Source organism: Colletotrichum navitas, assembly GCF_030913465.1.
Source record: "Colletotrichum navitas strain CBS 125086 chromosome Unknown LY79scaffold_6, whole genome shotgun sequence".
Lineage (NCBI taxonomy): Eukaryota > Fungi > Ascomycota > Sordariomycetes > Glomerellales > Glomerellaceae > Colletotrichum > Colletotrichum navitas.
Window position 1 is genome coordinate 208295 of NW_026850552.1, and position 24709 is coordinate 233003.

Genomic DNA, 24709 nt, shown 5'->3' on the forward strand with positions numbered 1-24709 from the left:
CAACGTATGCTCGTATACAGTGAAAGTTCTACATGAACTCTGCTCCCGAATTCAATATGGAAGCAGATCTAGAACGCGCTTCTGCCTGGTGAAGCAGTAGCAAAGGTCGGCCGCATCATGTACAGGGCTGGAAGTTATTGCGAGATTCTGTGGAAAATCGGATATCCTCCAGGCTCCAGCGGGCCTCGGGTGCCGTTCCGACCAGGCTTGCTTAGGCAACAGCGGGCTGTGGCGGTCGACGTTGGGAGGAAACAGTGGGGACACCCCCTAGGGTCACTGGACTTCGTGTCGAATATTCCCCGCGCTTTAGGCAGCACGCCCCCTGCATCGCGTCTCTCGTCTTCTTTACTCTCGTTTTCGGCGCGTCTCCTGCCTGTACAACACGCCACGCTGCGATGGCTTCCTGCACAGGGTCCGGCTACATGCTGGTTCCCACATCGGTTTTGGGAAACGGAGTGCCTTTTGGTTGAAGCATGGGGAAGATGTGCTTTGGCTCTGACCGAATTCTGCCTGCATCCCATGTCCCTCTTTCTGGTGCGATGACAGCGACGCAAACTGTATAAGATAGCTTCGATTCCCATCATCCTTTCTCAAACCCTTTTCACTTCTGCGTCGGTATCCAGTTCCACCTCCCTCATATCGTCCTGTTGCCCATCAATCGATCCAAAAGCCTGCTGCTATTTGCTCTGCTCCTCCTCCTACCACACTCCAGGAGCTGTCGTTCTTGAGCTCCTTGTGTTCAAACCCAAAGTCAACAAACCGATTGTCTAGACTACCAACCACGCAACCGGTCTCTTCCGTTGAACAGCGTTTGTCCTCTACTCACCAAACTGCAGTTCTAATCAACACTAGACAGAATTCAAACTGGATAACAGCCCTCAAACTCGCCTAAATGACCATCCCAAAGCTACAGGAGTTGCCGGTCCCTCATGGGGACCTGGTCAACTATATCCACAGCCACCCAGAGAAGAAGATGGTCGAGATCTTGGAGCCTTACCGCAAGTATGAAGCTCAGCTCCGATCTGTCTTCGCCCAAGATCGACAAAACCCCGCCCTCGCTGACCCTCACATCAACCTGTTGCCCCTCTTCACCGAGGATACCAAGAACATCAAGACCCGCGCCCGATTTCTCGCCGCCGAAACCCAGGAGGAGAAAGACCGCTACATCATGGTCCTCCCGGACAATAAGCGCCGTCCCAATGGCTCTCCTGCCGTGGTCTCCGGTATCAGGGAATTCCAGAAGAACTTCAACATTTTTTCTGAGTCTTCCCTTATCGACATGAACTGGGACAACGTTGTTGCTGCTGGGTCATCCGTCATCAACACTCTGCTGCCAGTTCCGCCCGAATTCAACACCTCCAAACGCAAGCTTCGCGAGTACTACCACAAGAAGTTCTGTCCGGCGTCCGACGTTGATCTGTTTCTGTACGGTCTCACCCACGAAGAGGCTATCGAGAAGATCAAGGAGATCGAGACTTCAGTCCGCGATGCTATTCTGAGTGAGGTCACGGTTGTGCGCACAAAATATGCCATCACCATTGCCTCTCAGTACCCCACCCGCCACATTCAGGTGAGCTCTGGTTCTCCTTTATCCGAACCAATCACTGATCGAGATTGTAGATTGTTCTGCGTGTATACAAGTAGGTCAATCGTTTACTGAGAGCAGCTTGATGGCCGATGCAGAGATGACGACTAACGCCGTTCTTTAGGTCTGTAGGTGAAATCCTCACCGGATTTGACATTGACGCAGCAGGTGGCGCCTACGATGGGAAGCAGGTCTGGGTTACGCCCAGAGCCCTGGGAAGTTTCATCACTCAAGTCAACCAAATCGACCTCACCCGTCGAAGTCCTTCCTATGAGAACCGGCTTTCCAAGTACAGCCACCGCAACTTCGAAATTTACTGGCCCGAGCTTGACCGAAAACGCATCGATCCCACCATCTTCGAGCGCAGCTTTCAAAGGACGCTCGGCTTAGCAAGACTCCTGGTTCTGGAACGACTCCCTACACAATCTGTCCGTGAGACGTACCTTGACAAGAGGAGAGAGGAGAGAGGCCGTCCGGTGGCGGACCGCTTCAACCCCCATCGCCTGAATGGGAACATCAAAGACAACTACGAGGACGAAGTTGCGGACTGGGTTGACGAAAACGATGTCTCCAATTATCACACCTTCACTGTTCCATACGGTCAGCAGTATGTTGATATATCCATTCTATTGATTTCCTCAACTAACCCAAGCAGCTTCCATGCAAAGATGATTGAAAAGCTTTGCTACACTCGAGATCTGCGTGAGTATCTTAGCTATCGACCCTCACTCTCTCACTAATAATAATTTCAGTTCTGAATGCCGAGTGGAACCAGCATGAGAACAGGGAGGTATATCTCCACCGGCATCCCGCCTTCTTCGGTCGAGTTGAGGATGTTATTGAAGATTGCTGCGGCTGCTGCCCAAAGCCTGTCACGCCTGAAGAGTTAGAAGTAGCCGAGAAGGAAGGCGAGATCTATATCTCTGGCAAAGTCTCCTTTCTGATTGATGATCCCGGTCGACAACAGATCGGGTCCTTCAATCCCTTAACCGAGGACGACTGGACCGACATGGCATACGTGGGAAACACTGCTCGCTTGTGCCAGAGCATCGTCGATGGCGATGTCGATGAGGTTCGCGATTGGCTGTCACAGCAGGGCGCCGATTCTAACAATCGAGACTACACTGGACGCACGCCCCTCCACTTGGCGGTGACCAGCTCCACGCCCGAAGTCGTGAGTTGTCTTGTCGATCATGGGTCCCGTCTGACTGCACGCCTTGCCGACGGCAGGACAGCGCTGCATCTCGCTGCCGAGCTTGGGAAATCCGACATGATCAAGATCCTGATGGACAGGAGCAACCTCAACGAAGCGGAAGAAGAGGAGAAGGCCGATCGCCGCCGCAAAGAAATTCAGGCCAGGTCGCAGGATGGCTCTGGCTCGCAGAAGATATCTAACCGGGTTGACGAAGACATGGATGCGAAGGGTGATGATAATTCGAGCGAAGCTTCCGACATTGAGATGATCGACGCGGGCAACACCGAAGCAGATGAAACTTCTATTGCCACTGGTTCTTTCGTTAATGTCAAGGATGAGAACGAGAAGAGTACCGTATCCTCTCAGCAGATGTGAAATCCGCACGGGCCACACGCTAGTCCCATTATAACAGGCGGTCAACCTACCTACACACACACCCACCCATATAACCCTAACCCTTGCCACCTACCTGCTGCTGACGTAAATGAATTCCTGTATTTGCCACATCTAGATCCCTGTTTCTGCCAGCCCGCTTACCCCTTTCCAGCAGCCCGTGGCCCGTGCGGATTTCACATTTGCTGAGAGGATACGGTAGGGAAGATCTCGTCCTGGACGAGACGAACGATGGACCCGATTTCTACCAGATCGACGTCTTGGCTTGGGACGTACCTTGTTCACCTCTTCATCTTGCCATCTCGGAAGGGCATGAAGATGCTGTCAAGGTTCTTTGCGATTACGGTAGCGACGCTCTTCTTCCCGTCAAATTTCTCGACTCAAATAAGCAGCCAAAGGCGGCTATCCTGACGCTGGTACTTGCGCTGTCACTTCCTATCGAAAAGGCCAAGTCGATGGCTCTTCTACTGATGAAGCTTGGCGCCAGCTCATCCCAAGCCGACATGGATGGTTGCACCGTTTTCCACCGTTACGTTGAGAACGGTAACCGGGAGATGATTGACACACTGTGGGAGAACGACAAAGTTGGCCTCAAGACCGCGCTGAACCACATGGTTTTTGTTAACTGCTGGAGTCATGTGGCAATTGCGCCTATCCATACCGCGATTGAGAATGGTGATTCGATCCTTGCCCTCAAATTACTTGAGGCCGGCGCCAATCCCCAAATCGAGTTCGATACGTGGCTGAAGGCGGCTAAGTTTTCCAAGGCGTCTGGCAGGCTTGGTTCATACGAGGACAACAAAAGGCAGTTTAACCAATGGAACGATCAGCCACTTATCGTGGCTATCCAGAACTGCTCTGATCCCGAGGTAGCCATAAGCTTGGTCGAAAAGGGGGCGGATCCCAACACACTGACAAAGAACTCCTATCCTGCTATCGAGCATGGGCACCGGGGATATTACCATCAGAGTCAGACTGCTCTTGACCTTGTCAAGGATCAGCTGGAGTGCCTTCGCAGTTACAAATCCGAGAAGTTTACCCAGCCGAAGCCCGAGCTACCTTTGAGAATGGACGAGTGTCTCCAAAAGTACGAAGAAGGATCTTACCAACACTGGCAGGTATCAGAAAACATTGATTGGCTTAAGATTTCCCACAAGACACAACAAGAATCCTACGAAAAGGGAAAAAAGGAGCACGACGAGCGGAAAGGCACTATCGAGAAGACTGAAGCCATCAAGGAGGTCATTGCATCGCTTGAGAAGCTGGAGAAAGCCATCATCGCGAAGGGAGGCAAAACGATCGAGGAGTTGTACCCCAACATCGACTTTCCTGACAACGGGCGTCCTGACAAGGGATTTTCGAACAGCCACACATCGGAGATGAAGAAGGTCAACGACTACAACTATGTGTTCTCCTTCCGCGGTGTTACTGATGTAACTGAAGCTAGGAAGGCTGCGTACTTGGAGCTGTAAGTGCACGGGGCGGCTGAAATACTCAGTGGATGCTGATTCTGCAATAGCTTCGAGGCCGCCTGGTCAGGTGATGTCGAAAAGATCAAATCGTTGACGCTCCAGGCCTGGGGCAAGAACCAGGAGGAGCCGCCACTGAACATCTCAGTGAACGACAGCAGTGAAAACACACCGTTTTCATTGGCTTACCTCCGAGGCCACCACGATGTTGCATCGGTCATCCTGGAGGTTGTCATGGCCCAGTACGCCCCGGAGGATCAGGAAGCAACGCGATACAAGTTGGATACCGGCCACTCCGAGGATGATGACGACGATGAGACGTACAGGAGCGATATTGACTCCACCGATGACCCCAAGATCATCTCTGAAATCGTTGACAAAAAGTTCACTATCGAAAACATTGGCCAGGTTTCAATGCAGGTCAATTCCACTGTCAAGCCCTTGGATTTCCTGGCCCGGAATGTCCACACCTTCACGGTTGAGGACGGCAAGGCCAAAAGCAGCGAAGAATTTCACCAGACATTGTTCAAGTTCGTTCTGCAACACGACGATCATGCTGGGTTGAAGACGCTTCTTGACATGGCTAGCCGCTTTTCTGAACAGAAGCTTGTCGGCAGGGTTCCTGACGAAGATGATATGGGTGGGCACTTCTCGTTCCCCGAGAACGACTTCCTTTGGGCTGTAAAGAACGGAAAGACTGCCGCTCTTGCAGAGATCATCAGTCGAACCGGTGCCGGAATCCCCCTTGACGACCTGGTCAAGAGAAGTGGAGTTGAGATGAAGCAGAAGCGGAAGTACTACCAGGGTCTCACGGTCTACGGAAAGAAGAGGTGAGCATATGCGTGTTAGAACGATATGATAGTGTACTGACCCGCATCACAGAAAGGACTGGGCAACGGCCGGACGAAACACGGTGGTCCGGTCAACTGGAGTGAAGACACCGCCCCTTCTCCACGCTGCAGCTGCCGGGAACATCGAGAGCGTCGAATGGTTCCTCGGCGATGCCCCTCATCGACACTACGTAGAGTTTGGAAGGTCAAAAACAGCTCTCGAGGACTCGAAGCTGAAGCACATCAGTCAGGGACCTGGCGGCTTTGACCGGGCCATCTCCAAGTGGCTGGGTATCCAAAGTGAGTCTTTCTTTGCTTTGCTCCTGCACACGGGAGAGTCCTAACGTGAAACCAGACGAACTTGTTCTCCATTGTGCTGTGATGGGTCCTCCAACAGAGAAGACCAACAACGTCATCAAGTATCTCGTCCAGGCGTACCCCAATTCCCTCGAGTACAAATCGACCCTCGGCGACACACCGCTATGGCTGGCCTTCTACTTTGGTAGACTCGAATTCGCAAAGACTCTCATCAAGGCCGGGGCAAACCAAATGACACGAAATAATTCTGGAGATAACATAATACACGCCGCAATGTTGGGAATGCCGAGGGCCAGTGATCTTGGTCCAGTCCTAGAGCTCATTGACTCTGGCATCATCGCTCACTTGTTCCAGCAGCGCAACAACATCCACGAGAGCGGGACGACACCGTTGCATTCGTGGATTACCGCTGTCTGCAACTCACACAACATGTATACGTCCTACTACTACTTGTGCAAGAAGTACGACAGCAACGAACAGATTATTGACGTCCTAGACTTGCTTCTTAAGCTTTCGCATGGTGCCGAACTTGAAATGCTCAATGGTGCAGGCGACACACCCCTCCACACTGCCGTCATGTCCAACGACAATCTCCTGGCCGAGGCTTTGGTCCGATACAAGCCCAAGCTTCTCTACCGCGAGAACGCCGTCGGCCGCACCCCTGCCGAGGTTGCCCGCGAGAACGTCACCGGTGAGAAGTTTACCGCACCGGGACCCGTTGGGCTCAACGGCGGCAAGAATCCCACCGATTACGTCAACAGACCCATCGAATCCTTTGTTAAGGCAGGCGACGACAAGGAGAAGAGAAAGAGCAGCTCTCTCAAGCTCCCCAACAAGCAAAAGGTCTGGGAAAGCATTCGCGTCTTCCTCGAACGACACCCGGACAAGCGCCGCCTTGTCTCCCTCAACGAGGCCAACGACGTCGCCAAGCGGCTGGGCGAAAAGTACAACGGGGCGCGGCAGGACGAAGACGCTGACCCGGAAGAGAATGAGGCCGGCAAGGAGGACTTCGCGTCCATGATGCGAACCAACGGCAGCGGGCGCACGTGGTCGTTAACCGAGGACAATGAAGGCACAGCTGGACGGTTGTGGCGTCGCAAGGTTTTACGTAGGCGATGAGTGATGGGCCCGTTCCTCCCGCACGGTTGGAAAGGACCGGGTGGCGGGGGCGTTTGCGGATTCGAAGTTCTTTAACGTGGCGGGTACTGAGTTGTTCCATCACATCGTCTCGGGATCTATTTCTCTGCCAGGGGAACTTTCGAGGGGCAACTAGCTATGACAGTATGGATTGAAGAAACGATACAATGGCAGACAATGTCGCGCTCCAATGTCAATCCTCGGAGACTGGTGAGGAGTTGTTGAAGTGAGTTTTAAAATGGTTCTCAGAAAGATTGGAAAAGGTTGTCACCTCAGGGGTTAAAGGCTCAGAACCTTTCTTCCTTTTCTTCTTTTCTTCTTTTCTTTTTCGATTCTCAAGCTACTAGCATCGTGTTTCCTGTAGCCCGCCTTCCCATGAAACACAAAAAGACCGCTCGGAACTCCCTGGGTATCTTGAATAAATCCTAACTCTCCGCCCTCTAACTTTTGATGCACGCCTACTATCCATCTCGGCTTCGCCTGGTGACCGACAACTGGGGGGTCCCCCAGCAACAACAGGTCATCGCCCCCCTATCCAACAAAATTCTGATAGGCGAATCCGAGCTCCTCATCTTATGTAGACCTCGATCGTCTCCATGTCGCCAATGTCGGCGTCCTCGACTGTCATGTCCTCCTGGAGCTCGTCACCGTCAAATCTGAGCGAGATGGGCGCGTCAGCGGCCAGCCCGCGCATCTTGCGGAATAGTTCCATGATGGTGCCAATGGTCGTCGACGGCCGAACTGACGTCTTGAGCGGCTCGTCCGTCTTGGTCTTGAGCAGTACCTTAATCTTCTTCTCGGCCTCTTGTTCGACAGCGGGTGTACCCTCTTCGTTCCCGCCGTTCCCACCCCCTTCGTCATCCGAGTACTCACCAAGGTCGTGCCGCCGCCTCCGGGCCTCCTGTCGCTCATGTTCCTCCCACAGCTCACGCGTCCACATCTGCATGTGTACGTTGGTCCAGTCATCTCGGAACCCCTCGTATGCAACTCCGCCCCCGTCCCCGCCCCCGCCACTCTTGCGGAACGTCCCGGCGAGGTCGAGACTATGCAGCGTCGTCCAGTCGTAGAGCTCATGCCCGCGCCACGTGAGAAAGACACTCTCAAGCTCGGAGCGCGGCAGAGCGGCGCGGCCATCCTGAACATCGATCCAGGCGTTGCGGAGGACCTTGAGGGGCTTCACGAGAGTGAAGCGAAACTGCTTCTCCTTGGTCCCTGGGATGTCAGAGGTGACGAAGACATTCACCGTCTGATTGGCCTCCTGCTCAAGTGCTTTCTTACGCTCCATAGCGCGCTGGACGTATTCCTTGAACTCGTCATCTTCTTCTTCTTGCTCCTCCTGCGCCGCGGGAGCGTCTTCGCCTCGTCTTCCTTCGGCAAACGGGTCATCATCTTCGATGACCAGGGGCGAGACTTCAGGCTCCGATGTTTGCCGCCGGGACCTGGGCTTGCGTATGGGTGAGGCGTCATAGATGTCATCGTCGTCTAAAGGCCGAGCATCGTCCTCCTCCTCGTCTTCATCATCGCTGTCATCGATCGAGATGACGGGTTTTGTCGGTACCACCTCCTGTTTACGCGGCGTCCGCGAAGCGGCGGCGCGGGTTATGCGCTTGGAGGGTGTCTCAGTACCGTCTCGACGTTTGGTCGGTGAGGTTTTGCTTCTCGACTCGGGCGACTCGTCGCTCGTTCGCGAGCGTTTCGAGGGAGGCGTGCCGGGCTCTCTGTTCATTGGAGCCACGTCAGCGTCGCTCAAGATGCAACATCAAGGCTCCGGGTAAAGGGAGAGTCCGTACCTAGCCTCCTCGTCCCTCCAGTCGGGCTCTTCGCTGGCCCTAGACGTAAGCTTCGTCTCGCAATTTAGTGATCGTGCTTGCGAGCTCTTCTCTCTCTCCGCTTGTTTCCTTTTCATGCGCCGTTCCTGTTCCGCCACCGTAATAGGGAAAAACTCGGCGGAGCGCTTGAAAAGGCTAAGGCCATCGTCGTCGTCTTCGTTCTTGTCCTTGGGCGCTGGCTTTTGATCCGACTTTTGGCGCAGGGCGGTGGGTTTGAAAGGGAGGCGCCTCTTGGGCTTTGCCGCGTCGGCCATGTTTCTCTTTGGTTTGTGTTCCTTTTTGTATACTAAGCAGACGTATGGAAAATTTCGGTTGTCGTTATGCTACGCAGTGAGGGTTGCAAGGGTGGTGTGACCGAGAAGAAGTTTTAACACTGAGGTTGGGACCAACTGAGCACTTGCATGCAGAGAATGGTTTTATAACTGTTGGATTTTGAAAGACTAACAACTTCCAGGCCGCAAAGGGGGAAGCACCGGAGGCTGTGCCTGAAAAAACGAGGCAGCGGACAGAGTCATCACGAACCAACGCGACAAAGTGGGAGGGAGGGAAGGCGTCCTCAGCGCATACCTATCCTGGGACGGGATGGGGGAGGAGCGTTGTTTCCGTGGTGAGAGCAAATATTGAACTACAGGTCCCCACAGGGAACCCTGGCGCTGGTGGTTCGCCATGGACGCTGCTCAGTGGTGGGAGTGCGCCGCTCGGGTAGCCTGACAGTGCGAACCATCCTGGGAAAGCTAGGCTGAGGGGGCGACTCGTCAGTTGGCCCCAGGCAGCTTGTATTAACAGCTCGAGGTACTTGTTAAGAAGTACCCTTTTCTTTGTGGTCGACTCCACCCAGGCACCCATCGTCGCCAGCTGCCAGCAATTCTGCGAACATCATCAGTCTGTTTGACGTCCGTTAGCCTTACTCACATCAACCTAACGACTCAACCGAGTGTGCCGACAACCACCCGTAACTCACCTAAGCTACAAACAAACAGCTACAATGGAGAATGGAAACATCAGCCAGGGCGAGGGCAAGGACCCTTCCAGCTTCCTCAGCGACATCATCGGCAACCCCGTCACCGTGAAGCTCAACTCGGGCGTCGTCTACAAGGGTGAGTGAGCCCAAGTCCCCTGCTGCCTTGGGGAACTGAACGTGACGAGAAGACTACTCGTTTTTATTCGGCCGCGCTGATGTGATACCGTCGCAGGTGAGCTGCAGTCCGTCGATGGCTATATGAACATCGCTTTGGAGAAGACGGAGGAGTACGTCAACGGCGCCAAGAGACGGTCGTACGGCGACGCGTTTGTGAGAGGAAACAACGGTGAGTATACTATACCTCCGTCTCCGTCTCATGTGTATCTGAGTGCTGATAAACCTCATAGTCATGTATATTTCTGCCGACTCTTAGGGAACGGCAGATGGATAAGTCAACCGTGGATTGCGAAAGGGGACTGGGAGCTAGGGGCAATGACATCCTCGAACATTATGCTGGCCAAGAGGCGCGTTATGCACAAAATATCTATGAAATCAAAACAGCATATACCACCACTACCAGATGCTCGCCTCCGCGCGCACCTACAGCCTCGAGGTCCACGCCAGATACGTAACCCCGTGCAACAAAACTTCGCCCTTCTCATTCCTCTCTACGCTCTCCCCCGCCACAATAGCATCGAATTTCTCCTTGAACGCACTCGCTGCGTCCCCCTCTAGCACGGCGATCTGGCTCAGCGTCCGCAGCCGGTTCCACAGGGCCTCGGGAGTCAGCCAGACCGTGAATGGAACCTTTTCCTCGCCCACGGGAACCGAAAACAGCGGCATTTTGCGCCCGCCCTCCATGATAACGTCTCTGACGGCGCGCAGCGGGTTTGAGTCGAGCTGGTTGTCGAACACGTCCTTCCAGACGAAGTTTCGAAAGCGCGGCTGGCCGTCGGAGCCGAGGCTGAAGACGAGCTCGTTGAGGGCATTTTCCCAGGGCGTACTGGCCTCCCAGTGTTGCGGCTTGTTGTCTTGTTTGCAGGCAGTCGTGTCAGATGGGCGTTGCGGGTTCCTGGCACTGCAGGGCGAGGATGTTGGGAATGGAGACTTACATTCCTCAATGTTCCAAATCACACCCAGCACGGCAGTGGGCTTCAAAACGCGGTGGATTTCCTTCAGAGCCTCTGGTGTCGCGAACCTATGTCCCTGTGTGAGCCATGTTCGAACTCATCCATGCCACAATGTCCAGCTCACCAGTGAAAGGCCTTCCAAGAGACGAGAGTCAGTCACCGTCTTCCCTTGGGCTGTCCAGCCGCCAATCTCATCACGACCCCCTTCCCACTCGCGTGTTGGAGAGAATAAAATACAAAGGGAAAAGGAAGAAACTAACCTGCGCAACGATAGCACCGTCGGCCCACTCCTCTCCTAACGGCAACTTCGCCGCAAAGCCGTCCTTCACCTCGACCCCGGGCAACTCTTTCTTCTCGAGCTCGGCGCGCATGCCCTCGTGAGGCTCGACGGCCACGATCTCGAACCCCTCGTGCCGCGCCGCCAGCACTTCCGTCATCTTGCCCGTCCCCGCCGCGAGGTCCAGGACTCGTGCATGAGGGACGTCGGCGAGGCGCAGGTGCGAGAGGAACTTCTGGGTAGCCTCGGACGAGTACGAGGGCCGGTAGGCGTCGTAGGTGGCGGCGTCGGCGAAGCCCTTTGCCGCGCCCTGGTGGAGGGTACTGGGTGACATGTTTGCCTGTTTTCTTGATCCCGAGTTTCTAAATATGGATCTTGGTTCGAGCCGTGGAGTGTGGTGTGGTTAGTCTGTGAGGCACGAGACCTCCTGTTCAAAAGGTGTGCGTGTTCGGGAACGAGCTCCGCTGACGTGGGCAAAGAAGATCCGAGGCAGTGATGATGATGCAATCGCGCGATATTGTGGACGAACAAGAAGAACCAATATCCCCTTTGAAAGAGCAAATCCCTCAGGTTCTTTGCGGTCGTCCAACCCTCTCTCTCTCTTCCTCCCGCACCTCTTACATCGAATGTGTGGGGCAGGTAAGGTATGTATGTGTGATGCGGGGGAAGTGGGAGGTGGCGGGGTTTCGAGTCGTATAACCGGCCCCGGTACCAAAAGTCGGACATACGCCGAGGGTCGGGGTGCAAAGGTGGGAGCAGAGCACCAATAACGAATGTCGATTTATACACACACCCCGCTCCTCTTCTCTGCCTCACCGCATATATACGTTTATCCTTCAGGTTCTTTGTCTACATTCATGGTCTGGAGGGAGGAAGTAGGGGATGATTGAACAACTGATGATTGCGAATTGTTTCTATTTGGGTTTTCTATACGATTGCCGTATGTTCAAGAAAGTCTTTCCCTGTGCTAATGTGCGCAGTTTGACAAGAAATCTCGTTTTCCTCATCGTCTGAACGTTTTGAATTACCCGGACGCCGTCATCGTATGCCATCTATGCGAAGGCCGCCGATGCCCCTTTCTTTTCTACCACCGCTACTGCGGCAGACTACCTAATACTGCAGTGTATTTATTAAATTTCGATGAGTAAACTCGAGTAGGATTAAGGAGAATAAGTAAACAATACACAGGGGAAAACGTCGCTATCCTATCTAATGCTAGTTCCACTCTGCCATCACTTCCGCCGAACGCTTGAATGGCTTAGCATCAACGCTGATGACCACTCTAAACGTGACGCCCACTGCCGCTTCCGCTACTACTGCCACTATAGGAGCGCTGGCGTGTGATGTGCTCGTCGGCCGCAAACTTCACGTGGGGAGACGAGGGCGGGATGGCGTGGTCATCACTGAAAATATCTGTCGGCTGTTGAGGGTCCGCAAAGGGGTCGGAGAATTCGCTGGGACCGGGAGAGGCCTGAGGAAGGCCAGAGTATCCTTTACCTTCCTTGGGAGGTTGAAGGTTACCCTTGTCGGCGCGAACACCGTTGCCAGTGCGGGGCTGCGGGTTGTTTTCTCTGGCATTGCGCGCGTTCTTCAGGTGGCGGTTGACGGGGGGTCCGTGGGCGGGCACTCGGACATCGACGCCGTTGTACGAAGAGCCGTCCATGGCCTCGTCTGAATTCTCGGACATGTGATTGTTACTTCGGGGATAATACGTGTCGTGGGCAAAGGATTCCTGGGGCTTGCCCTCGAGCTGGCTCAGAGCATCGGCTCTGCTCGTGCCCGGATTGTAGGTAGACTTGGGTCGGTACGTCTGAGGACCGATTTCACCACGAGACGATGTCGAAGACCTAAAGGCGTCGGAGACTGAAGAGCGAGGCGAAATAGGGCCCATCGAAACATACTTGCCCTTGGCTCTGGCTGAGTTGGGAGACGGTTCGGTGGACGGCGTGTTGGGGCGAGATATCCAGATGCCATCAACTTCAACACCAGACTGGATGGCGCGGACGCCGAAAGGGACTTCGGATTTCTTGCGTGGAGGTACTGGGAGGCCGGTCGCCGCGAGCTCGGCGGCATGTGCTCTCTTCTCGGCGTCAATTATCTCTTGCCTCGCGATGTACCGATTCATCCACCACAGTTTGACGAAACCGATAATGAAAACGACGCCGATGGCGCAGGCCAGAATCTAGGTAACGGGTATTAGCCATGCCGAGGTACAGGTGCGGGGTACAACTTACAAAGGTCATCTGCTGCCATAGCTCCCAGGATACGAAGAATTTACCCATCTCGAATTAGAATGATTGTTAATGGGAGTAGAAGTGTACTGCCGTTTGCTGAATGAACGTGCTCAAAGTCCGAGCAGGCAGGTGAGGAAGGTGCTTATTATCAGATAGATGAAGCACGGCTTCCTTCTCGAACTGAAAGGGAACCCAGGCAAACAAAGAGTCCCTTTCTGGCCAAAATGAGCCTTTGTGCCTGGTGTCTTACTGCTGAGCGATCGGGCAGGCTTGGCGTCGGTTTATACGAATGCGGCGAGCGGCAGTCGGGAGGAACAGTACCAGTGGTGAAATATCAGCTCTGCCCGGAAGGCTGTATGCAACACACACAAGACAGCACGTTGTAGTGATCGAGATGAGAGAAGGTTGGGCTGTTGCTGTTTTTTCTTTTCCACGGTGTATTGTGGGAATACAAGTGTTGGTCAAGAGTAATGCAGAAACGCCGGAAAGTCTAGGGGAGAAAGCTACGAGGTTGTCGAGTATCAGTCGAGCAGAAGGCGAGTATAGTATACCTCGTGTGGGCAATGGTGAATACAAGAGGCGTCAAAGAACTCTCGACGGTGAAGGGAATTAAAGCGTGTATGTCATGTAAGAAGTTTGCTCCAGGTGGCCGGACGGATGCTTGCAGGTTTTGTATGAAATAGGGCGCATACGGATAGCAACAGCAAACATAACACTTCACTTCCATTATCCCATCCAGGCTGGATGAGCGGCCAGGCCTGGGCCTCGATGAGCCGCTGGACTGGGACTAGAGCCGGCGTCCGTCTCGGACAGAGAGTATCAGTGGCTGGCCGTCCTCCATCGCCCAAGTGGAGTTGGAAGCACGATGGGGGTGCGTGAAGGAACAACAGCGTCGGTCGAGGACGTGCGAGACTGAACTACAACCACGTATGCAGACGACCATCCCGAAGGCGGCTACTTACAAGGGACGAGCTTATGGCAGTAAAGCTACCAGGTACTCCTGATGCCCGCTGCAGCCTGCAGGGCATCAGACTGGGTTATCCCTGATCTTCCACCCATGTCGCGGATCTCAACAAGCTACTATCGTCGACGGTGGTTTGGGGAAACAGTCTTTCTCTTGCGCTGCCGCCATGTCGGAATGCTTTGGATCCGGCAAGGCAAACTGGCCGACTGACACGGGAGGACCTGATGCTGTAAGGATTGAAAGCGAGGATCCGTAGCTTGACGCCTCCTTGGAAAGAGAGTTGCGGGGGGGGGATTGGCGAGGGACGAAGTCGACGTCGGAAGTGGCCCTCAATGGCCGTTTGCGGAATGCAAGGTACGGCGCGGGGCTACCTTAGCTCTTTGCCCGCTTAGGTGGCGCCGGGGCCAGGGCGGAAGGTAAAAGAACAGGGTAAAAGCCACCGCTGATTTCAGGGCCGGGACCATATTTCTGTCGTCGTCTTCCGCATGGTTGCGGTAGCACAAGAGCCACACTCTGCCACACTCTTGGCTTGTCGAGCGCGCTCCTTTACCCATCCAGAACTTCGCTGCCAGCTCTTTCTCAAATTGGCGCATGCCTTTCTGGTTTCATTGAATACCGCTCTTTCCGACATCTGCTGCGCTGCCATCTGTCGATACAACATCTAAGCGCATTCGTTTCCGGCTTTCGTCCGAAGCGGATACCAACCAGCACGCGTGCGTCGCACAAAATAAAACAAGAAACCAAATTTAACGCAATGCATAGCCTCGGATTTCTCCTGGCCGCTTCGATCGGGCTGCCCCTCCTGGAAACCGCACTCTTATGCTGATCTCTTGTATTTACTCTCGCACCCTGCACTAGGTACACCACAGAGTGCGTGCTTTGCTTCACATGCATGGCATCGCATCGTATTAGAGCTAAGACGATGTTGACCTGAAAACGACCGATGGCCTTGGCAAGCCGCAGTGAGAGTGGGATCAAGTGGGACCGGAGCGGCGAGAGAGGTCTGTTTGTGCTTCAGCCTCTTTGTGACAGCCGTTAGCACTGATGCCGCACATATTCATCGCCCGATATGCTCGGACGCTCGGATAGGTGCTGATCATTGCATAGACGCTTCTTTTCTCAGGAGCCCTGGCGAGTGTGGCGCCGACCTATTGCGCTCCAACGAGGTCTAACACCAAGGCCTGGTGGGAACAGACGTCGTCCCGTTGCGTCGCACGATGAGATGTCGAGCTTGAATGCCCGGAACATGGGAGATGTGCCCAGGTTTAATGCCAATGTGGGTGCTGGGTCCGGCATTGTTGGTCCTTCTGATGGACATTTGAAATTGCCTGCATCTCAAAATCTCATGACATGCTCTCAGTGCGTGAACACTTTTCCTACCTCATCCACCGAGAAATGCCACTGTGAGTTGACAGAGTGGTGCATGCTGAGACAGGGAGGCTGCCTAATTGTTTTGACTAGATCCCACGTATTAAACGTTTAGAGGTGCAAACCCCGCCGGAATGGTCTGGCAGAATGAAACCGGCATCGCGGTTGGTACTGTTGAACCGTGGCCCTAGGAGTCAAGGGTCTAGTTGTGATGTGCCTGTCGGCCGTGGAGGTTGGGACACCGGTGATGGCTCAAGCGTCGTCCGACTGGTACAAGGAACAACAAGCTCATCTTGAATACAATGGCATATAATCCGTCCTCAGTCTGCAGTACCATACGCCAGCTTGCGCGTGTCTACCGATCATGCACTGGCGATAAATACCAAGCTCGATGATCTTTCTTTCAGACCGGTGACTTCCTTTGTTTAGACGCATCGATCATCACAGCAGTGCTGAGCCGCAGTTTCCACAAGGGTCCAGTCGACGAAGGAAAATCACCTGGAAACAACTTAAGAGATGGAAAGACTGGAAGAGACTGCGCTGATGCCGGGAAGTTGGTGTTGCGGCAAACTGTAAATCCGATATTGAACACAATAGCAAGGCCGAGGCGCAGTCTCAGAACCATGTGAAACACAACTGTGGCATCTGGATAGCATCTGGAGCATCTGCAGATACCCCGGCGATCACCTCGCGACAAAGAAGAGCCTTTCATGTGGTAGATGTGGCAGATCCGACCCGATCCGGCTGATGATGAACTTGACAATGCCATTACCGCTTTTTGCCTTACGACGGACACGAATTTAGTACGGCAGGTGAGGTAAACCTATCAGGGCATCAGGCTTTAGGTAATCTAGGTTCGCCGATGTCCAGAACCAGGCGGCGCTCTCCGCCGTTGGCTCTTTTGTTGAAAGATGGGACCTAGGCTGGTATTTCGCGCATTCCCTGATCCAGGCGCAAGCCGAGGTGATAGCGTATTCGCTATTATTGACAGAGTCTCATCGAGATGACTGTCTCTTTGTTGAACAGATCCAATGACGAGATGATCCTGCGGATTGGTGTTGAGGCCATGATGAGTGCATTCGCCATGCGGATCTTGGCTTGTGGATAACAGCTCCGATGGTTATGTCTATCTCAAGGCGGGCATCAGCTTAAGAAGACGCGCATGTCTTCAATGCGTCGCAAAAGATGCTCTCCCATCTTGTCTGCTGTCTTAAAGCGGTCGCATTTCCACTCAGAATTACTTGAGCGTGAGAGTTGCAATATACGTTATCTATGATAGAACCCGTCCTACCCTTCTTTGGGCCATTGCATCTCATGGTATCACGACGATTGGACGAGCAGCGTTGGCCGAAAAGTCGAAATTGGTCATGCTGAGACAGGCGACTTCGCCATAAGTATCTGTGTAGAAGTCAAGGTAAGCCAGATGTGGTGATAGAGAACCTTTCCATCTTGGGTGTTCGCCAGCCACGGCCACAATCACACTCGTTCGCGGTCCGGAAAGTCTGCCGGCCGTCTTAACTGCACAGGGCTTGGGCAATAATGCATGATGCACGGGGCAGACTCGTTCGCGCACTAGGGACATTCGGATGCTGTGAAGAAGGGGACGGAGACGAAATGCAGGTCCGCGCAGGGCAGCTGAAGGACAAGGGCAAATAGGTACGCCGATCATCAAGAAGCCACCTGACGCCCTGGTGCCAAGACATCCGTGGGGCTGCCCACATTCTCCAAGTAGGTAGGGTAGCCGACATTCGCACTGCACCGCAGACGGAAGTCCGCGGGTGAGTTGGGACTTGGCAGAAGTCTTGGCTCACCTACACAACAACTCGCGGTCCCATGGCTTCGACTGGGCTGTTGATTTAACCGCTGTAGCTATGCCATGAAAGCGTGCACGAGCAATGGCGGGGACAAGGTGCTGGAATTTGGGCCCGAGGAGCTAGACAACGGCAAGTGTAACTAATCCCATCGTGCCCAGGTTTCCAGCAGAACGAATGGATGAGGCAACTGGGACATTGCTGTGCTGCAATCAAGGCGGCGTCCCAAGTACCGGTGCACGACAATTCAATGAAAGCTTGGAATCATGGTCGAGTGGCGGAAGGACGTCAATGACATGTGGCAGGGAAGCATGGGACAAACAGATGTCATCAACCAAGATCCCCCGTCTTGTCGCAGCCTTGGCCGGTTGTCCATTGAATCGGATTTGGTTCGGTCGTTAATACCCAGGCCCCGGACAGTTCGTGGTTCGTTCCAAGCTTCCCGAAACTCGCTTCCCATCGGGCTGTCCCTGCCGGTCGTCTCCACTGATGGACGACATGGCCGCGTAGCATTCCAGCGAAGAGGCTGCTGCGATGGTGGTGTGACGTCGGGTGCGAAGTCGGTGAAACCAGGTCCCATAACCTCCGAGTTTCTAGTGTAGACGGCCCTGGAGATGATGGTAAGGTCCAGTCCGGCATGCCTCCTCTTTCAGCGAAGCCGGTCCCTTACCTCAACCCTTCAACTCATGATCCAATAGTTAGATGCAGCTGCAGGATGGGGTCATTCGTCACTTCCGAATTTGAAGCGCTCCCCTCCCTCGCTTCTGGCCCCTGCGGAGCAGTAGCGTGTACAAAGTACCCGTACGTACACATTTTGCTGTGGGTGCGTGGAGATGCGTACCTACCTACCTACTTACCTACCTAGGCAAACACGGAAGGTGCGGCACATGGAAAGGAAGGAAGTGTGTAACATTCGAGTGACAAAAACAGATTGCCGGTTGCCATATGGTAGTGGTAGAGGAAAGCGGCCATCTTTTTTGTCACCCGAACGCTAAGTGTGGCCCTGCTGTTGGCGCGGGGCGGGAAGGAGAAGGAAAACATGGCAGAGACAAGCGAGGTGCAAGCACAGCCCAAAACCTGCAGAGTCTCGCCCGATGAGCACCTTCAGCTGACATCTGCTCTTCCATCTCCCTCATCCCCAATCTCTCACGTCGATTCATCTTACGTCCCCGACTTGCAACAGCGGTACGCACCTCCACGTTCTCCATTCTCCATTCCCCATTTCCATTTACCCAGACTCCAGTTCCAATCCAATCAGCCGTCGTACGTCCAAGCCACCATCTGACTGTCACCCTGGAACGTCTCCAAAATCCCCGGGGTTAGATCAGCAAACTTCTACCCGACTAACAAGACAGTCAAGATTGCCATATAGTCCATCGCCATCCCGCCTACCCTATCACTACCTACCTACCTACCTAACCCCCGCCTTCTGGGTCCACCCATCGATTTCTTTGGCAAACAGTCCCAGCATCAACCTCGAAACTCCCAACCCAGCCCGAAACAATACCAGTAAATTTCGCTGTCTGCATCTGCATCACCTACCTTGCAAGGCTGCATCTTCATATGGTCTCGACCTCTTACACCGTTGCCTTGCACTGAATATTGCGCTTCTTAAAGGAATAACCCGACAATTCTGCTTCCCCAATACTTTTCGTCATGCCTATTCGCAACCCCTTTACCCGTCGTCCGGGCCATGCTGTTTTCTCTCCAGCTGGAGATGAGAACATGCGACCCGACAACCAGAACCCATCGCATCCCGGATTCGAGAAGCAGGACACTGTCGGTTCCAAGGCCTCGTCGTCGCTGAGCGTGAGGAGCTCCAAGAGCCAGGATAACGGGGAATACAAAATGAGTGGTAGGCGCTTCTGCCCAAACGCCCCAATTGATCACTACTCCGCACAACCTAAATGGCGCCCATCGTGAGACCAATTGACTGATTGTTTGTCTGTAACATAGTCGTCAACGACAGCGGAGTCTACCTACCGGTATGCATCCTGCCCACTACCTCCGTAGTCCCTGAGATATGGCTAACGCATTTGCGCAGCCATCCCCAACTGAAGAAAAAGCTCCGTGGCCGCGCAAATATCTCGGCTCGGGTCGCAACTCAATAGACACTCGTAATGACAGCGGCGAGATCGAGCACTTCTCCATTTCGAGAGAGTCTTTCGACTCGTACAGACGGTCATTTGTATGTTAATTCTTTCCAACAAACCAACGCCGCTCGGTTCGGCGCAGCCGCTGACCACATATGTGCTGTAGGATATCACAGCACGGTCACCCATTCCTCAGAGCGACTTCCCGGCGCGCCAAAGTCTCGATTCAGCCCGCTACCCCCGACTACCCCGATCGGCGATTGATAGGCGGGCCGACCGGGACCTGCCTACTGCCGATGAAGGCTTCGAGGATGTGGGCTTGGACGACCAGAAGCACCAGCAACACCAACCCAGCCGCATGCGCGGTTTGTTTTCGCGCTTCGGTGACTTAGACCACAAGGAGCCGAGCGCCAACTCGCCTAACTCTAGCGTCACGCGCTTCCTGTCGGGCGCAGGAAGAAAGCGTGGTCAGAGCGGGCAAGGTTCAGAATTGGGCACCATTCAGCGACCCGAGTCGGCAGCGTCAGTCGAGACTACTGAAGTCCACTGATTGTACGCCTGCCTCTGTTCTCATTTGAGTATTTAGCCACCCGGTGCAAGCCCCCGACGGCATGGTATCGGGCGTTGTTGGCTGGGCTACGTCTCTATGTACGGGACGCATTCGCTATGATACCATAAGAACTAGGGCTCATGATCCAGACTCTCACTGGACTGAGCCACATTATGCATGTACGGATGGCTGCAAGTAAGCCTGAGGGGCAGAGCTTTGAGGCCGGGCGTCTAGAAATAAGCTCTCTAATGATAATGATAACAATTTTGACACTACTCGATGCCATGCGTTGATGAGGACTGTTTTGGTAGTAACGAACAGATAACGCCCTGGCTCTGAAAGTGATTTGAAACTTACGAGATCAAAATCTCCTAATGTCGGAGGCCTGGCGGGGACACTACCTGCTGCTGCGTACAAAGTGACCCCACCTTTAAATAAGGTACCTACCTAGGTAGGTGTAATGGAGGGTTGGTCCATCACGCCCGTCCATCGTTCTCTCATCGACATCCATGCCGGACGTCGATGACCCTTAATTTTTCCAAAACTTGTTTCCAATTACTTTTTGACTTCATACGTCGGGACCCTTACTAAAGAGTGACACGTTGCCCAGAACGTAGATAGATCTCTGGCCCGCCCATCCGGTGAAACGCAACACCTGGCTGCAGCATAGACAGTCACTCCGCCTCATATTCTACGGGGGAAAAGGTCCTCCAAAGAGGAAATAAGGAAACCCTCCCCCGCCCGCGTTTCTACGCAAATGTCTGGAGACATCCCCGCGAACGGCACCTCGGCCGCCCCCGGGGCTGGGGCCGGCAGCGGCTCGGACCTGTCGAACGGCGTTGGCGGGCTGTCGCTTGCGACGCGCACCGTCCACGCCGACGACGGCATCAGCGCCCACCGCGCCGTCGCGCCGGCCATGCACGTCTCCACGACGTTCAAGTACAGCCGCAACCCAGACGAGCTGCATTCAGGGGGTAATGTCGACGTAGGTCTCCCGTCACCCGGTTCCTGCTCGCTTCACAGCTCGATACTCCCTACACTTCGTTACCGTTCCTGGGAGAACCAATGAGGGAAGAGAGAGAAGAGAGAGCGAGCGAGGGAGAGAGAGTTGAGTTACTGGCAATCTCGGATACTAACTCTCGTCTTTCCCCTTCTCCAACAGCCCTCGGCCCCAGGCGACTCGCACATCTACTCGCGCTACTCGGCCCCAAACACAACCCGCTTCGAGGCCATCCTCACCTCGGTCCTCGGTGGGCCCTCACTGACCTACTCGTCCGGCCTTTCGGCCTTTCACGCCATGCTAGTCCACCTGAACCCGAAGCGCGTCGCCATCGGCGGCGGCTACCACGGCTGCCACGGCGTCATCAAGATCCTTACCAAGCTCAACGGGCTGAAGCAGCTCGAGCTCGACGAGGCGTCGCTGGAGCAGCTCGAAGCTGGCGACGTGCTGCACGTCGAGACGCCGCTCAACCCGACGGGCGAGGCTCGCAATCTGGCGTACTTCAAGGAGATCGCGGAGCGCAAGGGTGCATACCTCACGGTGGATGCCACGTTCGCACCGCCGCCGCTGCAGGACCCATTCCGGCTCGGCGCGGATATCGTGATGCACTCCGGGACCAAGTACTTTGGCGGCCATTCGGATATGTTGTGCGGCGTGTTGGCCGTCCACCCGAAGCACGCGGAGAAGTGGGTGCAGAACCTGGTCCTGGAGCGGTGCTTCATCGGTGGCGTGATGGGGAGCATGGAGGGTTGGCTGGGCGTGCGGTCGATGCGGACGCTGGAGCTGCGTGTGGAGAGGCAGTCCCGCTCGGCGACGGAGCTCGTCCGCTGGCTCGACGGAGAGATCCGGCGGAACCCCGCTGGCGTCGTGGGCAGCGTTGTCGACAGAGTCGTGCACGCCAGCCTGCAGAAGGAGGACCTAGCGGATGGTCAGGGGTGGCTGGCGAAGCAGATGCCAGGAGGGTTTGGCCCCGTGTTCGCGATGCTGCTCAAGGACGCTGAGGACGCTAGGAGGTTGCCGAGCAAGATGGAGCTGTTCCACCATGCAACGTCGCTGGGTGGTGTCGAGAGCCTGATCGAGTGGCGCGCAATGAGCGATAGCGGATGCGACAAGAGGCTGTTGAGGGTCAGCATCGGCGTCGAGGGGTGGGAGGATCTGAGAGATGACTTGGTGCAGGGCTTCAAGGAGTTGGCGGAGGAGAAGACGAAAAGGGTCTAAGAACCGTCTGTCCGCTCAACGATATAATGTTCTGAAATTACCTAAACCGTAAACAACTCACATTATTTGAGAGGTGGTAGGAACCATGCCAACCCAAGTTATCTATGCATGATCGGATTCCCCTTGCATCCTTTGGAACGATGAGGGCTCTTTTGGTCTAGAAAGAGACATGTTGTTGTCCATTCTGTGAGGATAGGTATACACTTTGGCAAGGGCCAAAGTCAATCAGATATATCGCCAGAGCAAATTAAAGTCGGTCACTACATGGGGTATCTGTCTAACAACTTCCACCTTCGCAAGTCTCTCTTAAGTCTCCGTCTCATCGTTTCTTAAAATAAGATGTCCAAAGAGCCGTCTTCGTTCAAGCAGTCCTCTAGCTTGTAGCGGGATGATTCGAGCCTGCCAAGGCGGGTTAGCTGGTGCGTTTTTCTTGAGGGTGTGAATGTACACTTACGAGAACTGGATGGACCCTGTGACCATGCAACGACATGCGTCGCAATAGGTCTTCAAAAATTCACTTTCCCCCTTGTCTGCTGCTTCTTCTAGACCGATGGCAGCAGCCTCAAACGCTGCCACAGAGGTGGCTAGCTCGGCTAGGAGGGCGTCAACGGCCTGTTGAGGACATTTGCCCTCGTGCTTCATAATAATGGGGATGGCATTTACAACGCTCTCGCTGCCTTCCTTGGGCTGTTTATGTGTATCAGATAACGAGAAAGTGATAAACAGCAGGCAGGAGTAGCAGCGATACTTACGATTTCCTTACGGAGGGAAAGTATATCGTTCGTGCTGTGGATTTTGGTTGGATTAGCCGCTGTACTGTTGAGCAGAAGGATAGATATACATCCAAACAGCCCTGCTGGTCTCGGACCATATAGTCTGGATTTGTTCCATGTCCCGGATGTGCTCCGAAATGTTTTCCGATAGACCGAACCTGATGTACTTGTCAACACGAGATGAGTATCTGATGTTCTTGGATGACTGACTCGATGAGAGCACACAGGGTCCAGACCGCGGCTGTGCCATGGCGAAGCTCTGAATACGACTCGATGCTAGGCAGAGTGCCTTGAAGTCGCATTGTCTGTTCTTCGTGACAGTTGCCAATATAGCGCCGCATCTGGCTCATGAAGACCTCCCTCTGTTCTGTTCTTGGGTCAGCAATGCCTACAGTTCTCAGGGATGTCGAGCCTCACCTTGGGTGTAGGCTTTTTTCAACTCATCTCCAATCACCTTCAGCTCATAATCTGCCTGAGAAAACTGTATATCCGAGCCAAACTTCGGAGCAAGGCCGAGAACGTACTCAAGCATTCTTATGGTGTTGTCACGACGTGTCTTGGCTCGCAGAAGGTTGTTGCTCAGATCGCCAGTCCCCTGCTGGTCAATGGCATCATCCCAGCAGAACAACCAGATGATATAGAGCGCCAGGGTCTGAACTCGATCCCATTCGGGATGAGGATAGTACCTGGAGGAATCAGCTCAGTAGTCTGAAGACAACAGGTAAAGAACACCACTGACAGGCTAACGAAGCGGGCGTAATCAGCCCTCCGGTACTTTTCCCGGAGGTTGGGCGACTTGATGAGACTATTTGAAGGAGCAAACGTCAGTAACATTTCTTACATCTCTTACAGTACACATTTTATCAGACTTGCCGGTCGAAAGCATCTTCAACGACGGGGACGAGACGTTCGTAGTTGACGTTGGCCTTGACCGGCCATCCCTTAAGGATGCTGTAGAGGTTTGGGACGTGGATGGTCTGCCCCTTCAAGGCTTCAGAAATGACTCGAGCTTCCTGTGTCTTTGAGCCCATTTTGCTGGCGATTATATCTTTTGAGTTTTTCTTGTAAGTGTCGGCTCGGCCGCGGACACCGGAATGAAAGAGCTGTTGGTCGACACACATCTTGTCGCGTTGTTGTCCCTCCAGAGTTGGCTCATGCACACAACAGCGAGACGGGCTGGGAGTGGAGATTTGGTTGGTTATTTCTAGTCCGAGTACAAAATAGGACGACAGGAAACTCGAGTATCTGATGGAAACTAAAGTAGGAACCCGCAGAGCCCTCGGTCAAGCGAAGGCCGTCTGGTAAGAAAGATGAGACTGCATAAGCAAGGATACAAGGGGAGGAATGAACCAAGAAACGATGGGATTAGATATGACGAGAAGCCATCAGATAGAAAATAGGAAGGGGGATGCAGGCTTTCGGCCCATTTGTATTCAACTTGACCTCCATTCTTCTCAGCCAAGCACCGAAGGCATCAGTGGCTTGGTGGTATAACACCGTGGCCCGTCAGGTCAGTATGAACCTGGTGATGAGAAATCCCACAGATTCCATCTGTATGGATACCTTTGTAGGAT

The 24709-nt window shown here is 54.0% G+C and overlaps 8 protein-coding genes across 8 annotated transcripts; 4 read left to right on the forward strand and 4 right to left on the reverse strand.

Annotated features, from left to right (window-relative positions):
• Window positions 1-892: 892 nt before the first annotated feature.
• On the forward strand, window positions 893-6909 carry LY79DRAFT_666254 (uncharacterized protein; the record flags this gene model as incomplete). Its single annotated transcript, XM_060563191.1, has 9 exons — window positions 893-1570; window positions 1621-1640; window positions 1710-2192; window positions 2241-2287; window positions 2338-3151; window positions 3328-4641; window positions 4693-5472; window positions 5525-5772; window positions 5828-6909. The coding sequence occupies 9 exons, from the start codon at window positions 893-895 to the stop codon at window positions 6907-6909; spliced, it is 5466 nt and encodes a 1821-aa protein (XP_060418652.1).
• Window positions 6910-7495: 586 nt separating this feature from the next.
• On the reverse strand, window positions 7496-9010 carry LY79DRAFT_506819 (ubiquitin-2 like Rad60 SUMO-like-domain-containing protein; the record flags this gene model as incomplete). Its single annotated transcript, XM_060553759.1, has 2 exons — window positions 7496-8645; window positions 8718-9010. The coding sequence occupies 2 exons, from the start codon at window positions 9008-9010 to the stop codon at window positions 7496-7498; spliced, it is 1443 nt and encodes a 480-aa protein (XP_060418653.1).
• Window positions 9011-9741: 731 nt separating this feature from the next.
• On the forward strand, window positions 9742-10150 carry LY79DRAFT_666256 (U6 snRNA-associated Sm-like protein LSm6; the record flags this gene model as incomplete). The annotated part of the gene is made up of 3 exons (XM_060563192.1): window positions 9742-9853; window positions 9950-10063; window positions 10125-10150. 3 exons carry the CDS (start codon window positions 9742-9744, stop codon window positions 10148-10150), a joined length of 252 nt encoding a protein of 83 aa, XP_060418654.1.
• Window positions 10151-10222: 72 nt separating this feature from the next.
• On the reverse strand, window positions 10223-11932 carry LY79DRAFT_321728 (methyltransferase domain-containing protein). Its single transcript, XM_060552415.1, has 4 exons — window positions 11108-11932; window positions 10972-10982; window positions 10830-10915; window positions 10223-10748 (listed from the first exon to the last, which is right to left on the reverse strand). The coding sequence occupies exons 1-4, from the start codon at window positions 11456-11458 to the stop codon at window positions 10318-10320; spliced, it is 879 nt and encodes a 292-aa protein (XP_060418655.1). The 5' UTR covers window positions 11459-11932; the 3' UTR covers window positions 10223-10317.
• Window positions 11933-12406: 474 nt separating this feature from the next.
• Window positions 12407-13406, reverse strand: LY79DRAFT_587073 (uncharacterized protein; the record flags this gene model as incomplete). The annotated part of the gene is made up of 2 exons (XM_060560724.1): window positions 12407-13306; window positions 13359-13406. 2 exons carry the CDS (start codon window positions 13404-13406, stop codon window positions 12407-12409), a joined length of 948 nt encoding a protein of 315 aa, XP_060418656.1.
• A 5751-nt stretch (window positions 13407-19157) lies between these two features.
• LY79DRAFT_587074 (uncharacterized protein) lies at window positions 19158-20144 on the forward strand (the record flags this gene model as incomplete). Its single annotated transcript, XM_060560725.1, has 4 exons — window positions 19158-19356; window positions 19458-19486; window positions 19546-19689; window positions 19761-20144. The coding sequence occupies 4 exons, from the start codon at window positions 19158-19160 to the stop codon at window positions 20142-20144; spliced, it is 756 nt and encodes a 251-aa protein (XP_060418657.1).
• A 483-nt stretch (window positions 20145-20627) lies between these two features.
• Window positions 20628-22625, forward strand: LY79DRAFT_539501 (Cys/Met metabolism PLP-dependent enzyme). The gene is made up of 2 exons (XM_060556824.1): window positions 20628-21129; window positions 21307-22625. The coding sequence occupies exons 1-2, from the start codon at window positions 20902-20904 to the stop codon at window positions 22360-22362; spliced, it is 1284 nt and encodes a 427-aa protein (XP_060418658.1). The 5' UTR covers window positions 20628-20901; the 3' UTR covers window positions 22363-22625.
• Window positions 22626-22691: 66 nt separating this feature from the next.
• Window positions 22692-24256, reverse strand: LY79DRAFT_587076 (isoprenoid synthase domain-containing protein; the record flags this gene model as incomplete). The annotated part of the gene is made up of 8 exons (XM_060560726.1): window positions 22692-22761; window positions 22817-23049; window positions 23115-23148; window positions 23204-23323; window positions 23346-23502; window positions 23553-23821; window positions 23875-23930; window positions 24005-24256. The coding sequence occupies 8 exons, from the start codon at window positions 24254-24256 to the stop codon at window positions 22692-22694; spliced, it is 1191 nt and encodes a 396-aa protein (XP_060418659.1).
• Between the last annotated feature and the right edge of the window lie 453 nt (window positions 24257-24709).